Source organism: Maylandia zebra, linkage group LG16 (genome assembly GCF_041146795.1).
Source record: "Maylandia zebra isolate NMK-2024a linkage group LG16, Mzebra_GT3a, whole genome shotgun sequence".
In the NCBI taxonomy this organism is placed as follows: Eukaryota; Metazoa; Chordata; class Actinopteri; order Cichliformes; family Cichlidae; genus Maylandia; species Maylandia zebra.
The window spans coordinates 36,610,625-36,625,354 of NC_135182.1; the positions used below are offsets into that span (position 1 = coordinate 36,610,625).

Here is a 14,730-nt window from a genome sequence, read left to right on the forward strand (position 1 = left end):
TCATCGTCACCTCTCATCTTAATCTAGCTCCAACAGCTCTTTCTCACAGTTTCATGTAGTGGCTCATCAGCTGTATCCTCGTGTTGTTACCACAGTTGTTCATATGTTTTTGAACATTGCAGTGAATCTGACTGGAAGGACTGGAGTGTCAGGTGAACAATCAGAATATAAGTCTCTCCTCCGTCCGTTCAAAATCACATTTCTTTGATGAAGATGGTAAATGTGATGAGAGGAAGGAGAGCTGATGAGGTCTGATGAAACAGCTCTTGTAGAAGTGAACTTGGGTCAAAGTAAAATGGTGAACATGAGTGATGCTGATGTTACAGACAGATGATATTATTGATGACATTTAGCTTACAGTGTGTGCGCAGCGTGAGAAAGATCTGCTCTTACATGTGTTTCTGCGCTCAGTGGAACATCTGTGGGAAGGATGTGGTTACTCTCTCTCTGATACCTGCAGCACTTGCAGATATTTTACAGGGATTGTTTCAGGTTTTGCATAATGATCACTGTAAATGTGAAAGTTCTAAAGAGATGCTCAGAAAAATAGAGGGTATACAGTAAATCCTACTAAATGTTTTGTGGTGTCATTTATATTTACAGGGAAGCAAATCAAGCTCAGCAGTGTCTCTGTTTCTGTTTATTTTAATAAAACCCTCATAAGGGGTTTTAACCCTTACCCATAAAGTGAGCCATGAAAAGATCAGATCTGGGTAAAAAACAGTTAAACCTAAAATTCCCCGCAAAGCTTTGATGACTTCCAGCCTTCACAGAGTTCATCCTTTTTGTGTCTTGTGTATAGATTGTGTAGTTTATGTTGTGTGTGTAGTGAAGCACAGCCTAGTTCTTGATATGGTACGGCGCCTCAGTCGTGACCGCAACTTTCACACTTTCAATAAACAACGATGAATAAATAAATACGAAAAAAACTGAACTGGTTTCTCTGGTAACGGTGAGCTCCACCAGTAAGAGACAATGTTGTTGGGGACCATGAGGAGACTCTTTTCCACAGTGTCATGTCATAAAATGTTTTTTTTGTTAAAATCAGACGGATCTTACAGACGTGTGGTTTCTTCAAGCGCACATGCCACCGTGTGGCAGTCAGTGTGCTGTGGAAGGTTACAACGTCATGGCTCACAATCTAGATCTGTGTGGAGTCTTACTGTTGAGCTCCATAGAGTCTAATTATGTACTGAAACAGTCAAAATGTCAGAGTCCATAAAACGAGTGAAGGAGGTGGGCGTCTTATTTATGTCAAACTCGCGTCTGCATTTCGCTTCCGTGTAAACAAGGAAGTGGTGAAGCTGAACGCGTCTCACTGCTCCGACTGACATTCAGTCGGCATCCGGACGACATGAAGACTCCAGCTGTCTCTCTGCTCCTCGGTGAGTCAAACACAGCTCCTCCATCCATCCATGCATCCATCCATCCATGCATCCATCCATGCATCCATCCATCCATCCATCCATCCATGCATGCATCATCCATCCATCCATCCATCCATCCATCCACCCATCCATCATCCATCCATCCATCCATGCATCATCCATCCATCCACCCTCCATCCATCATCCATCCATCCATCCATCCACCCATCCATCTATCCTCTATCCATCCATGCATGCACCCATCCATCCATCCATCCATCCACCCTCCATCCACCCTCTATCCATCATCCACCCATCCACCATCCATCCATCCATCCATCCATCCACCCATCCATCTATCCTCCATCCATCCATGCATGCACCCATTCATCCATCCACCCATCCATCCATCCATCCATCCATCCATGCATGCACCCATCCATCCATCCATCCATGCATCCACCCATCCATCCATCCATCCATCCATCCATCATCCATCCATCCATGCATCCACCCATCCATCCATCCATCCATCCATCCATCATCCATCCATCCATGCATCCACCCATCCATCCATCCATCCATCCATCCATCCATCCATCATCCATCCATCCATGCATGCACCCATCCATCCATCCATCCATCCATCCATCCACCCTCCATCCATCCATCCACCCTCCATCCATCCATCTATCCACCCATCCACCATCCATCCATCCATGCATGCACCCATCCATCTATCCTCTATCCATCCATGCATGCACCCATCCATCCATCCATCCACCCTCCATCCATCCATCCACCCATCCATCCACCCTCCATCCATCAATCCATCCATCCTTCCATCCACCCATCCATCTATCCTCCATCCATCCATGCATGCACCCATCCATCCATCCATCCATCCATCCATCCATCCATCCATCCATCCATCCATCCACCCATCCATCCATCCATCCATCCATGCATCCACCCATCCATCCATCCATCATCCATCCATCCATGCATCCACCCATCCATCCATCCATCATCCGTCCATCCATGCATGCACCCATCCATCCATCCATCCATCCATCCATCCATCCATCCACCCTCCATCCATCATCCATCCATCCATCCATCCATCCATTCTTCCACCCATCCACCCATCCATCCACCCTCCATCCATCCATCCATCCATCCATCCATCCATCCATCCATCCATACATCCATCCACTGACTGAGGAACCAGAGTGAGTCCAGGTCCAGTTGAAGGACAGTTGATGAATGAATGCTGGGAGTTTTTGGTTTCTTTAAATGAGCGTGAAGCAGAAGCAGCTGATCCACCTGACCTTCAGTGACCTCTGACCTTTACTGACCTGTGTCCTGTTGCAGGTGTGTGTGTGCTGCTGCTGTCTGCACTGGCTGTTTCTGCAGGTGAGTTGATGAAGTGAAAACAATCAGAGACTCCTAAAGATCACAAATACATTTACTGTGTGTCTGTGCTCAGTCTCTCTGCAGGTCAGTCCAAACCTCCAGCAGATCTTCAAAAATTACGCTTCTTCTGTGTCTCTGAGTTGTGTTGATGATGAAGGAGAGACAGCTGATGGGTGGAAGGTGATGATAACAACAGATGACTACAGTTATGACTGTGCTGACAGTCTAAGCTTGCATGGATATGGTGTGGGATATTACTCTTTCTGTATTCTGGATTCATTCTTCTCCTCTGATCCTCTTTACTTCTGTGAAAACTCGTCTGGACAGCAGAGCGATGAAGTCTCCATCAGCATTTCAGGTACAGGAAGTGAGCTGTCTTTGTGCGACTCTGCTCTGCTGGTGGATCTTTGTCTCTGTATCACCCTTTTGTGTCTCTGTTGGTCAGATAGAAGTGTGATCCTGGAGATCCCTGCACTTCCTGTGAGGGCAGGAAGTAATGTCACGCTGCGCTGCAGAAACCACAAGGGTTCAAAGGTTGAAGCTTATTTCTTCATTAATGGGAGTCATGTTGGAGCTGAACACAAGTCAGAGCTCATCATCACTAATGTGCAGAAGTCTGATGAAGGCGTCTACTCGTGTTCTGTCGGCGTAGATGAAGAATCTCTTAAGAGCTTTCTGAGGGTCAGAGGTGAGGACACTGACATCACTTCCTGTTTAAAGACGTGACCTAACTAAACTGATCGCTGACAGACCCACCTTCATCATCTCTCCTGCAGAGCCTGCTGTCACCCCTTCTTCCTCCCCTCGTCCCCCTTTTCTTCCTCCCTTCCTCCTCCTCCTCACTTTTTGTCTGTACTGAGACTATCCTGCCATCTAGTGGTCTTTTGTCCATATTGCATCTCTGCTGGTGTGCTGCTGTCCATCTGATGCAGAAGGAAGACGGCAAAGAAATCAGCCATCTCCATGGAGATGACCCGGCACGATGGAGGATGTCAGGGTTTGGATGGAGACTATGAATGCATGTTTGCTGATATGCTTTATACAAGCCCAAGATGTCTTCATGATGTGTTTATTATCTGCTCCTGTACTGATGATGTTCAGCCTCCTCTGAGTATAAACAGTTTTTGGGGGTTTTTTTTGGAAATCAATCCTGTTTCTCCCTCCAAGTGAGAAAACACTTTATGTTTTATTACTGGCTATGGAAATCGTGTACATCATTGTCCTTTGTATGCTTCTGCTAAATGTCTTTCTTTTTTTCATATTCACAGACTTTCCCATCGGTTGATCTTTATCTATAATCTCTGCTTGGGCTGGTTCCCTCTTATTTATGTGTTTATATGTGTAAAAAACGCAACCAATACAGCCTTCGTTCTCACAATATCATACAATTGATTGTCCCAAAAATTAGGACAGAACTGAGGAAAAAGGCTTTTCAATACGCTGCCCCTGCTTCCTGGAATAATCTGCAGAAGGAACTGAAATGATCAGAATTTGTTACCTCGGGGGAGTTTAAGTTCAATTCAATTTATTTATACAGCACCAAATCACAACAACAGTCACCTCAAGGTGCTTTATATTGTACAGTAGATCGTACATTAATAGATACAGAGAAAAACCCAACAATCATATGACCTTCCCACTGTCGCACTTTGGCAACAGTGGGAAGGAAAAACTCCCTTTTAACAGGAAGAAACCTCTGACAGAACCAGGCTCAGGGAGGGGCGGGGCCATCTGCTGTGATTGGTTGGGGTGAGAGAAGGAAGACAGGATAAAGACATGCTGTGGAAGAGAGACAGAGGTTAATAACAGATATGATTCAGTGCAGAGAGGTCTGTTAACACATAGTGAGTGAAGAAGGCGACTGGAAAGGAAGTCTGTCTTAAAGCAACGAGAGAATAACTCAGTGTGATTGTTTTTAGTGTTGCTCTTAATTTGAATACACTCACATGTGGTAAGTGTATTTTGACTTTTGTTGCCATGATACCAGGTCTCTCTTTGGAAATGAGATTTTTTTACCTGGATAAATAAAGGATTAATAATTGTCCTGTCATCAGATCATCATAGTTTCTGTGTTTGTTCCTCAGTGTGTTTCATGTTTCTCCTGATTTATTTGCAAGCTTTGGGAGTTGTGCTCATTCCTCATGGTGACTGAAAGAAATCTCCGTCCCGGGTTCATCCGTGGATCGGGTTTCCTCCGAGGCGTGATCACCGATAAGCAGAGTTTTGTCCTTTCCTTATAAGATTCCTAATTATTCAAAGTAACACTCAAGTATGCCGTTCAGCAGGTTAGTTACAGCGCCGGGAGTAGCTTGGGAGAACAAAATGACACAGAAACTGCTTCAGGTTGCTCTTCCAAAATCAACTCTAAGGTTTATTAAGTATACAACAGCTTATATAGAGGAAAAAGGTTCGTGTGTCAGCAGGTTCTCAGTTCAAACCGGTACAGACCAAATAAGGAAACGTCTTCCTGCCTCCTGAGCAAAGAAGTATCCTTTGTGTAGTTTATCTCTTCAGTTACAATTTATGATCATCCCAGCAAAATACACTCCTAGACATAGAATACAGAGTTCTTTCATTAGTGAATTCTGAAACAAACCACCTGGCCTTTAACAAGCTCTTTTCTAGGAGATAAAGAAGGGAGGATGGGAGTAAGGAAGTGATCTCTGTGGTGTTTTCAACCTTGAGGTACCATCCTGTGATTCTTACACATTAATTCTTGGGTCACAGAGAAAGAGAAAAACAACTAGTAAATGGGCCTTATTGAGTAACAGTTTTCCTGTATAATATCACTATAAAACAATATCCTGTAAATGCTACCATGGTATCAAAATATCACAACAGTGACCTTCTTATTTCATCCAATGAAACAGTGACTTTCTGTTGTTCCTCCTCCCTGCACCGTGTACAGTACGTCGGGATCTGTCTGGATTCAGCCTGACATCATCAGTCTGTGTAAGCAGTCGCCATCAGATGGTTATCAACTCACTCAGGTAATCCGGGGTTTTCACTGCACGTTCACGTGACAGAGCTGGTGCTGGGAGCATCTGACCAATCACAAACATGGATAAGACTCCACCAACACCAGAGCGGAGGATGAAACTATCATAGTATAAAAATATGAAGCGATTAAACACAAAATACAAACTAAAAAGAAGACAGCTGCTGTTTGGATGTGTGTGTGCTTTAAGCAGCTGCACTGGAAACACCTTCTATATTTATACAGTTCAGCTGTTTGAAGCAGAATTGAGGAGACTTCTCAATATCTCAGCTGCATAATTCAGACACTGGAGAATCTGTTGGCTCATAACACAGAAGATCATTAAATTTATGTTTAAATGACAGTTATCCTGGCACAGCTCAAGGCTGTTGTGTAGAAGTAATACGTCTTAACTACAAGTAAACAGAGTATTGAACAAACAGCGCCACTGAGTCAATGCCAAGTCAGACTCATCTTCTGAACTGAGGAGTCAGAAACATGTCCTAGTTTACTGCCGTGTTTTATTTCCATACCTCAGTCTCAGTTCTTGTTTCCCGCTGATGTACACATACAGAATGTAAGCTGTGCAGCATCATAGATGCTTTATAGCAGCGGCCCTCAAACTGGGGTCCCCAGACCCCCGCGGGTCCACGAGCCATTGACTGGTTGTCTATGAAAACACGTCATGGCAGTAAACACATGTGCATCATCTGGGGTTGAGCTAATTAGCACAGAGGACAAACATTTATTCATCGAGTTATGCAAAAGCAAACCAGCTAAAATGAGAACGCATGACAACAGTTGCATCGAATCAGCTTCATCGAGGATGATGATGGAAGACCAAAATTTGTTGTGTCTTTGTGCGACTCCTTTCTTTCCTCTGTGTTATTTCTCATTATTACACATAACTACTTTTATGGACGTCTGTGCTTTGATTTCTTTGAATGTGGACTGGATGAGCTGTTACCAACATCTGGTGAGAATTTGATGTCAGTAGCAACTTTAGAAATATATTGGTGTTCAGTACTTGTTTTACCCCCTGTGTAACTTTAGTTCTTGGTCTCTAATTTCTTCTGATTTCCTTTTTATGAACACTGAATCAGGAAAGCTGCATCCTCCTGCTCTGCTTCTCACAGAGAGCAGTATAATAGTAGCATAGCTCAGCTCAGAGCCCACTTTAATGCCTCACAGAGTTCAAGTAGCAGCAGCAGGTGAGTGAACTGAATTCTGCAGAGAGCGTCTTTGTCCAGCAGAGGGCCCCGGTGAGTTTGACATGACTAAGGAGCAGCTTCAGAGTGGATTTCAGGTGAAGCTCCATCAGCAGTGTTAGGCTGGTGTGCAGTTTGTTTCTCTGTGTCTCGCAGCCAGTTTGAGGCTCTGTGACTTTTAATAAATGTCCAACGTTAACATGAAGCTTTCAGGGACACACATGCGAGGACCAGAGCGGAGCACAGTTTCCTACAATCACTGCGTTTGTGTTTCTGTGGAAGCTCTGCCAACAAAGTGCTCCAGAACAACTCAATCTAATGTCAGCTGGTTATAAAAACTGATGCAGGCTGACGAAGCACAGTGTGACAGAGCAGCGCCTGTTTTACAGTCACATGAAGAAAATCCAAACTCTCATTCTAATGTGTATTCAAATCGTGGCCTGTGGTCGGCCACACAGTCACACCGTGAAGATAAAGAAGTGTGGCTGTTAGACGTGCTGCAGGAGAACGCCTCTTCTCTCTAAAAGAACATGTTAGCATAGCTTAGGTTTGCAAAGACTTCAGGAACAAACGAGACCAAAGTGGAAATTGTCGTGGAATTTTGTAAATAAAGTCTGTGGTCATGCTATTTATTACTGTGCGCAGGAGAACACACATACACATCAAAACATAGCAGGTTCATAGTAACGAACGTCTAACCTCGGGGCATCGCAGCGCCCTTTCATACCATCGCACAAACTCTGTGTATCTTTTCAGTTACAACAGTCTTTTGTCCAACCCGGGCTGTTGCTGTACACAGAAGACTCCCACCATCCTTTCCCAGGCCAGCACCTGCCGCTGACCCTGAGCTTCATCCCTCTGAGCAAAACAGTTTGCAGATAACATAGTGAAACATCGTTAGGCCTAGCTAAGCAGTTTTCACAAGGTCATGCTGACACATACTTGCTTCATCTTAAGCAGGCAAAGGTTATACAAGATTCTAAACACATAAATCTAATGTGAGGATAAACTAGAATTTTCCATAACAAGATGTTTGTCTAAACGCACAGCAGCACATTTGGAGGAAACAGCTGTCAGCAGCTGTCAGCACAGCAGTGGAAGGACGATGATCTCTGTGGAACATGAACTGTATACCAAAGGAGTCAGTGTGAGGCTGTCTGTCCCACGGCTAAACTGGGTCATCAACAGGACAATGATCCAAGCACAGCAGCAGATCTCCAACGGAACGGCTGAAAAAGGAAAGAATGGAGCTGCTGCAGTGGTCCAGAGTCCAGACCGCAGCCTGACCGATGCTGGGGTCGGACTTCCAGACAGCTCTGCATATCTCAGCTAAGGCTGGTGACAGAGCTGTCGAGTTCATATTAGTCACGTGTCATACCGAATGTGTCGACATTTTGTAAAGGTTAAATCAACAGCATACAACATTTTTGTGAATGTTTTATGTTGTCATATAATACACTTTATTGTTTATTCTCGATTAGAACACCTTACTGTGAAAAATGATTATTTTATGTTGCTTTGTGCAGATCTCACGGCGTCGTTGGTGCACCTGTGTCAAACAAATGCCCGTAAGACTCAAGAGCACCTTGTGTCAGTTATTGAACTTGGAGGGAGTTACAGGTTTCTAGGCCTTACGCACACGATTTCTCTTTTTGTGGTGGTGTATACGTGCTGATAATAAAGAACAAGGAAGAAGGATGAACCAATAGGAATGTATGAGACATGATCAGTGTTGGTCAAGTTACTTGAAAAAAGTAATCAGTAACTAATTACTGATTACTTCCCCAAAAAAGTAATCCCGTTACTTTACTGATTACTTATTTTCAAAAGTAATTAATTACTTAGTTACTTAGTTACTTTTTAAAAACACGATTTACAACCTAAAGAGGTGATAAAGCGATAGATCTTTCAGCCCAATTCTACTTTTTCTGCATAATCCATCATACAAAATGTAATCAAATGGAAAAGTCTCTTTTTTAACTTGTTTTATTGGTTTTAATCTTTTAACTTTATGCATCAAGCAAAAATTTAATTATATGCAACATTCTCTGACTGGAAGAAATTAGTTTAACATTTAAACCTATTTTCTGCACATTCCAGCACATAAAATAAAATATTTTTTGTGTTTACACTCAGTCTTTCAAATAGATGCAAGTAAAACACAGCAGAAAATAAATAAAGTCAAAGACTCAGCGGTCCTGTTGCTCTATTTTCACCTGTAAAGCAGGAGTGGGGTAGGCAGAGGGTTACCCTGGTGCAGGTGTGCCGCGGTCAGTGGAAGAATCCGCGAGTTTCTCTGTGAGTTTCCCATTACGTCGTAGCTACTCGGTGCTTGTTGGAAGTTTAGGGGTTTTTTCGCTGTAAAAAGAAGTTTTCTTCCCACGCACAGCGGACACTAATGTTTTTGTCACTTTTTATGGAATCAAACTCAAAGTAAGGTCAGTACTTCCACGCTTTAAACGCTGCACGCTCATACTCTCTCCCACACTCCATATGTGATCCATTGTTGATCTGCACACAGCTGTTGTCACTAACGGCGCACTCGCTTATGTCACTGTCGTGAGACATTCTCGCAAAAAAATCACGGTTTTAGTAACGCAGTAACGCAGCGTTCCTACGGGAAAGTAACTGTAATCTAATTACCATTTTTGCAATAGTAATCCCTTACTTTACTCGTTACTTGAAAAAAGTAATCAGATTACAGTAACGCGTTACAAGTAATGCGTTACTGCCCATCTCTGGACATGATGGAAAGGCTTAAGTGAAAATGGATTGGAATGGCTCATTCCCAGTCAGTGGTTGACATCAGCTGTCAATGCTGTGTGATAAGTGTCCTTTATTTCATTTGAAAGAGGCTGTAAAACTTTGTGAAAGTTGGACACCAGTTGATGAGTGAGAGAGGCTCACTTTTCCATGTCAGCCATACTAAGGTGGATTTGTGAGATCTGTTGGTAAGCGCTGCTGTTTTTGCTGCTGTTGGTCTCTGCTAGTTGTTGTTAGCCGCTGTTGGTGAAACTTGAAGTGGGTTTAGAGTTGTTAGACTCAGACACTTAAGCCATGTCACAATATGTGTACTTGTGTTCAGTGTTAGGCAAGTTACTGTGAAAAAGTAATTAATTATAGTTACTAGTTACTTCTTCAAAAAAGTAACTGAGTTAGTAACTGAGTTACAAGACTCTAAAAGTAATTAATTACTTGAAAAGTAATTATTGCGTTACTTTAAAAAAAATGTTTGTAAATAACCCTAAATGCTTTTACTCAATTCCTTGCACCTTATTTTGGCACTCATCGCTGTTTTCACTTACCAGCTTCCTGTTTGGGTTTAGAAGCTTTTATTTTGATGGGACGATTTCCTGTAAAAATGTTTGCAGTTTTTGCAGCAGTCGCGGGAGGCACAAGGTATGTTTATGACATAAATAAGGACACGTTTACATGTTTTGTGTGACAGAGGCTACATTTGTTACATTTTATGTTGAAGCTTACTTTATGTTATAAGGTTTACAATTGTAAGAGTGTGGAATTTTGCTTACACGCTGCTTCTGTGTATATATCCCCATCTCTGAGATTGATGGTTTACTGCCATTAAACCTTCAAAACTTCATCAGTAAAGTGGCATCCTTCATTGGGGGGGTTGCTACAATGTTTAACCCTCTGGGGTCCAGGGTATTATTGTCCATTTTTAACTACTTTTGATGTTTCCTCTACATTTCACCTTTAAAAACTGTTTATTTGCTTTGTTTGGTATCATTCTTTTCAGCACAACCTCACGTGTCTGAATTTACAGTTATGTTTTCCTTTTGACATACTGTATTAACACAATTGATCTAAAATCAGACAACAAACATAAAATTTGAGTAAAAAGTTATATATTTTTACTGTAACAACCACAAACATGTTTAATGATCATATTTCATAACTTTAAATGCAAATATAAATCGTCAATTGTAATTTATATGCACAAGTTTTGCAAACAACAAAGTTATTTGCATCAATTTACCTTTTACCCTTTTTTAATAACCATTTCAAACTGTTTACACAACAATCAGCTGTTCTTCAATAAGATGCCACAAATTATTTGTGCCACTGCAAATATTTCTGTCCACTATAAAGGAAACATCACAGCCTGATACCTGCAGGTCTGACAGCAGCAGGTGTATCACTGCTGTTTCTACCTGGAGACAGCAGCCGACTCATTGTTCTGACACACAACACAAAACTATCCACAACACACTAACTACACAAGACAGCACACTAACTACACAAGACAGCACACTAACTACACAAGACAACACATTAACTACACAAGACAACACATTAACTACACAAGACAACACACTAACTACACAAGACAACACACTAACTACACAAGACAGCACATTAACTACACAAGACAACACACTAACTACACAAGACAACACACTAACTACACAAGACAGCACATTAACTACACAAGACAACACACTAACTACACAAGACAACACATTAACTACACAAGACAACACATTAACTACACAAGACAGCACATTAACTACACAAGACAACACACTAACTACACAAGACAACACATTAACTACACAAGACAACACATTAACTACACAAGACAACACACTAACTACACAAGACAGCACATTAACTACACAAGACAACACACTAACTACACAAGACAGCACATTAACTACACAAGACAGCACATTAACTACACAAGACAACACATTAACTACACAAGACAACACACTAACTACACAAGACAGCACATTAACTACACAAGACAACACATTAACTACACAAGACAACACATTAACTACACAAGACAACACACTAACTACACAAGACAGCACACTAACTACACAAGACAACACATTAACTACACAAGACAACACATTAACTACACAAGACAGCACATTAACTACACAAGACAACACATTAACTACACAAGACAACACATTAACTACACAAGACAACACATTAACTACACAAGACAACACACTAACTACACAAGACAGCACATTAACTACACAAGACAACACACTAACTACACAAGACAGCACATTAACTACACAAGACAGCACATTAACTACACAAGACAACACACTAACTACACAAGACAACACACTAACTACACAAGACAGCACATTAACTACACAAGACAACACATTAACTACACAAGACAGCACATTAACTACACAAGACAACACATTAACTACACAAGACAGCACATTAACTACACAAGACAACACACTAACTACACAAGACAACACACTAACTACACAAGACAGCACATTAACTACACAAGACAGCACATTAACTACACAAGACAACACATTAACTACACAAGACAGCACATTAACTACACAAGACAACACACTAACTACACAAGACAACACACTAACTACACAAGACAGCACATTAACTACACAAGACAGCACATTAACTACACAAGACAACACATTAACTACACAAGACAGCACATTAACTACACAAGACAACACATTAACTACACAAGACAGCACATTAACTACACAAGACAGCACATTAACTACACAAGACAACACATTAACTACACAAGACAGCACATTAACTACACAAGACAACACATTAACTACACAAGACAACACATTAACTACACAAGACAACACATTAACTACACAAGACAACACACTAACTACACAAGACAACACATTAACTACACAAGACAGCACATTAACTACACAAGACAGCACATTAACTACACAAGACAGCACATTAACTACACAAGACAACACATTAACTACACAAGACAGCACATTAACTACACAAGACAACACATTAACTACACAAGACAACACATTAACTACACAAGACAGCACATTAACTACACAAGACAGCACATTAACTACACAAGACAACACATTAACTACACAAGACAGCACATTAACTACACAAGACAACACATTAACTACACAAGACAACACATTAACTACACAAGACAACACATTAACTACACACTGCAAACACGCTAAACGTCACAAATGTCTCTCTCTCTCTCTCTCTCTCTGTCACTCCTAAATCTTCCCCCTCTTCCTAAACAACCAAACGTCATGTTGCCATATCATTTTTTGATTGGTCGACATGGTGCATTTTTCCACCAACACCAATGGGCTGTTTTTTGTTGTGGTTTTTTTTGCTCATAAGCAGAGAGGTCTCGCTGCTGTCCTTAGACAGTAAACGTGACGAAACTATTGAGGAAAAAATGCTGCGTATATCTTGTTTATCATGACTCTGGTTTTACTGGCCTATCAGCACAATTTAAAAAACGGTATATATCACCTTGTTGCTTTGTCTTTAAGTGGTCATGTGATTGACCACGACTACTTTATTCTTCCTCAGTCAAACAGCAGCACTCATGCCATTGTTTTGCCCCTGTATTAATAAGTCTGTAATACGCTCTATCTTATTTTACAGCGCTGTTATTCAATCGGGGGAAGCTCTCCGTTGAGGATAAAAGCATGAATTTGTTTGTATACAGAGGTACCGAAAAAGTGCAGCAGGGCCTCGGGTCCTTCTGTCGGGTAGTCCAGTTTACTGAAGAACACCTCAGGCTGTCAGGTTAAAACGATCGTGTTTTCGTATTGTAAACGCTGGCCCTCCTCTCAGAGCCTACGCTCTATCTGCTATTCCTGAACAGAGATACGCAAGTTTCTCCGTGACTGCAGCTGCCAGTCAAAGCTATGATAGCGTTACACCCCAATTTAACATCACCGCGGTAGGAATTAGAATCAAACTTATGGGAAAGGAGACCCCTTGGACATAAATCAGCGTGATGAGAACTATTGAAAACAAAAGACAGAATCTTTGGGAAAAAAATTATCTGAGGAGGCAGGATTTATGACCTATACTGCAGCCAGACACCAGGGGGCGATAGAGATGTTTACGTTTTTGGCTTCATTTTTTGGGAGCTGTCGCATCGTCCATGTTTTCTACAGTCATTGTGTCTGTCACTACCGGATCCATACCAGATACCCGATCCATACCATGCATGTGCGAACGGTGTCTACTTCCGGTCGAAGCATTTTACGATAGTTACAGGTCAGAGTATCTGTTAAGATGTTAAGGATAATATGTATATCTTAAAATGTTTGCAATAATGAAGAATATAATGTAGACAAAAACGAAAAATAAAAAGATAGTTACGGATCAGGACTCCCTGATCCGTACTGCGCATGTGCAGATGTTTTCTTCTTCTTCTGTTCGTTTAATGGCAGTTTACTCCCCAGTGTACGAGGATACCGCCACCTGCTGACCGAGCGAATGAACCCTATTGTAAACTGAATTAGCGTCATTACAAACGTGTGTTAAATTTGATTTAGTGATAGTCGAGTGTGTTTATGCTCGTCTGTGTGGAGAGGATTGTTGGAATAGTGATGATGATGTGTGCTATCACTGTCAGTTGTCAGTAAACACTTCATCTGGCTGATGAATCTTCACGTGAGATATTACAAAGTCTGTATTATTAACTCTGTAATTAGGCGCCATTCTTCTTATTTTACGGCGCTGTTGCTCAATCGGGGGACGCTCTCTGTTGAGGAGAAAAGCATGAATTTGTTTGTATACGGATTATCCATTGTTTAAATGTCCCGGGCAGTCGAAAAGGAGGCAGAGCTGTTGAGAAATGCTAGGAGCTAACTGGGCGCTAACCGCATCATTCAAATATATTAACTGTCGCAATGTTGACAAATAGAGGAAGTGACGTAAGATTTGCGCATGCGCGGTACGGATCGTGTTT

The 14,730-nt window shown here is 41.7% G+C and overlaps 1 protein-coding gene across 1 annotated transcript; it reads left to right on the forward strand.

The window, feature by feature from the left end:
- Positions 1-1,353: 1,353 nt before the first annotated feature.
- Positions 1,354-4,809, forward strand: LOC101478864 (neuronal cell adhesion molecule). The gene is made up of 5 exons (XM_004575566.5): positions 1,354-1,385; positions 2,742-2,783; positions 2,857-3,141; positions 3,229-3,471; positions 3,560-4,809. Exons 1-5 carry the CDS (start codon positions 1,355-1,357, stop codon positions 3,640-3,642), a joined length of 684 nt encoding a protein of 227 aa, XP_004575623.3. The 5' UTR covers position 1,354; the 3' UTR covers positions 3,643-4,809.
- Positions 4,810-14,730: the final 9,921 nt, after the last annotated feature.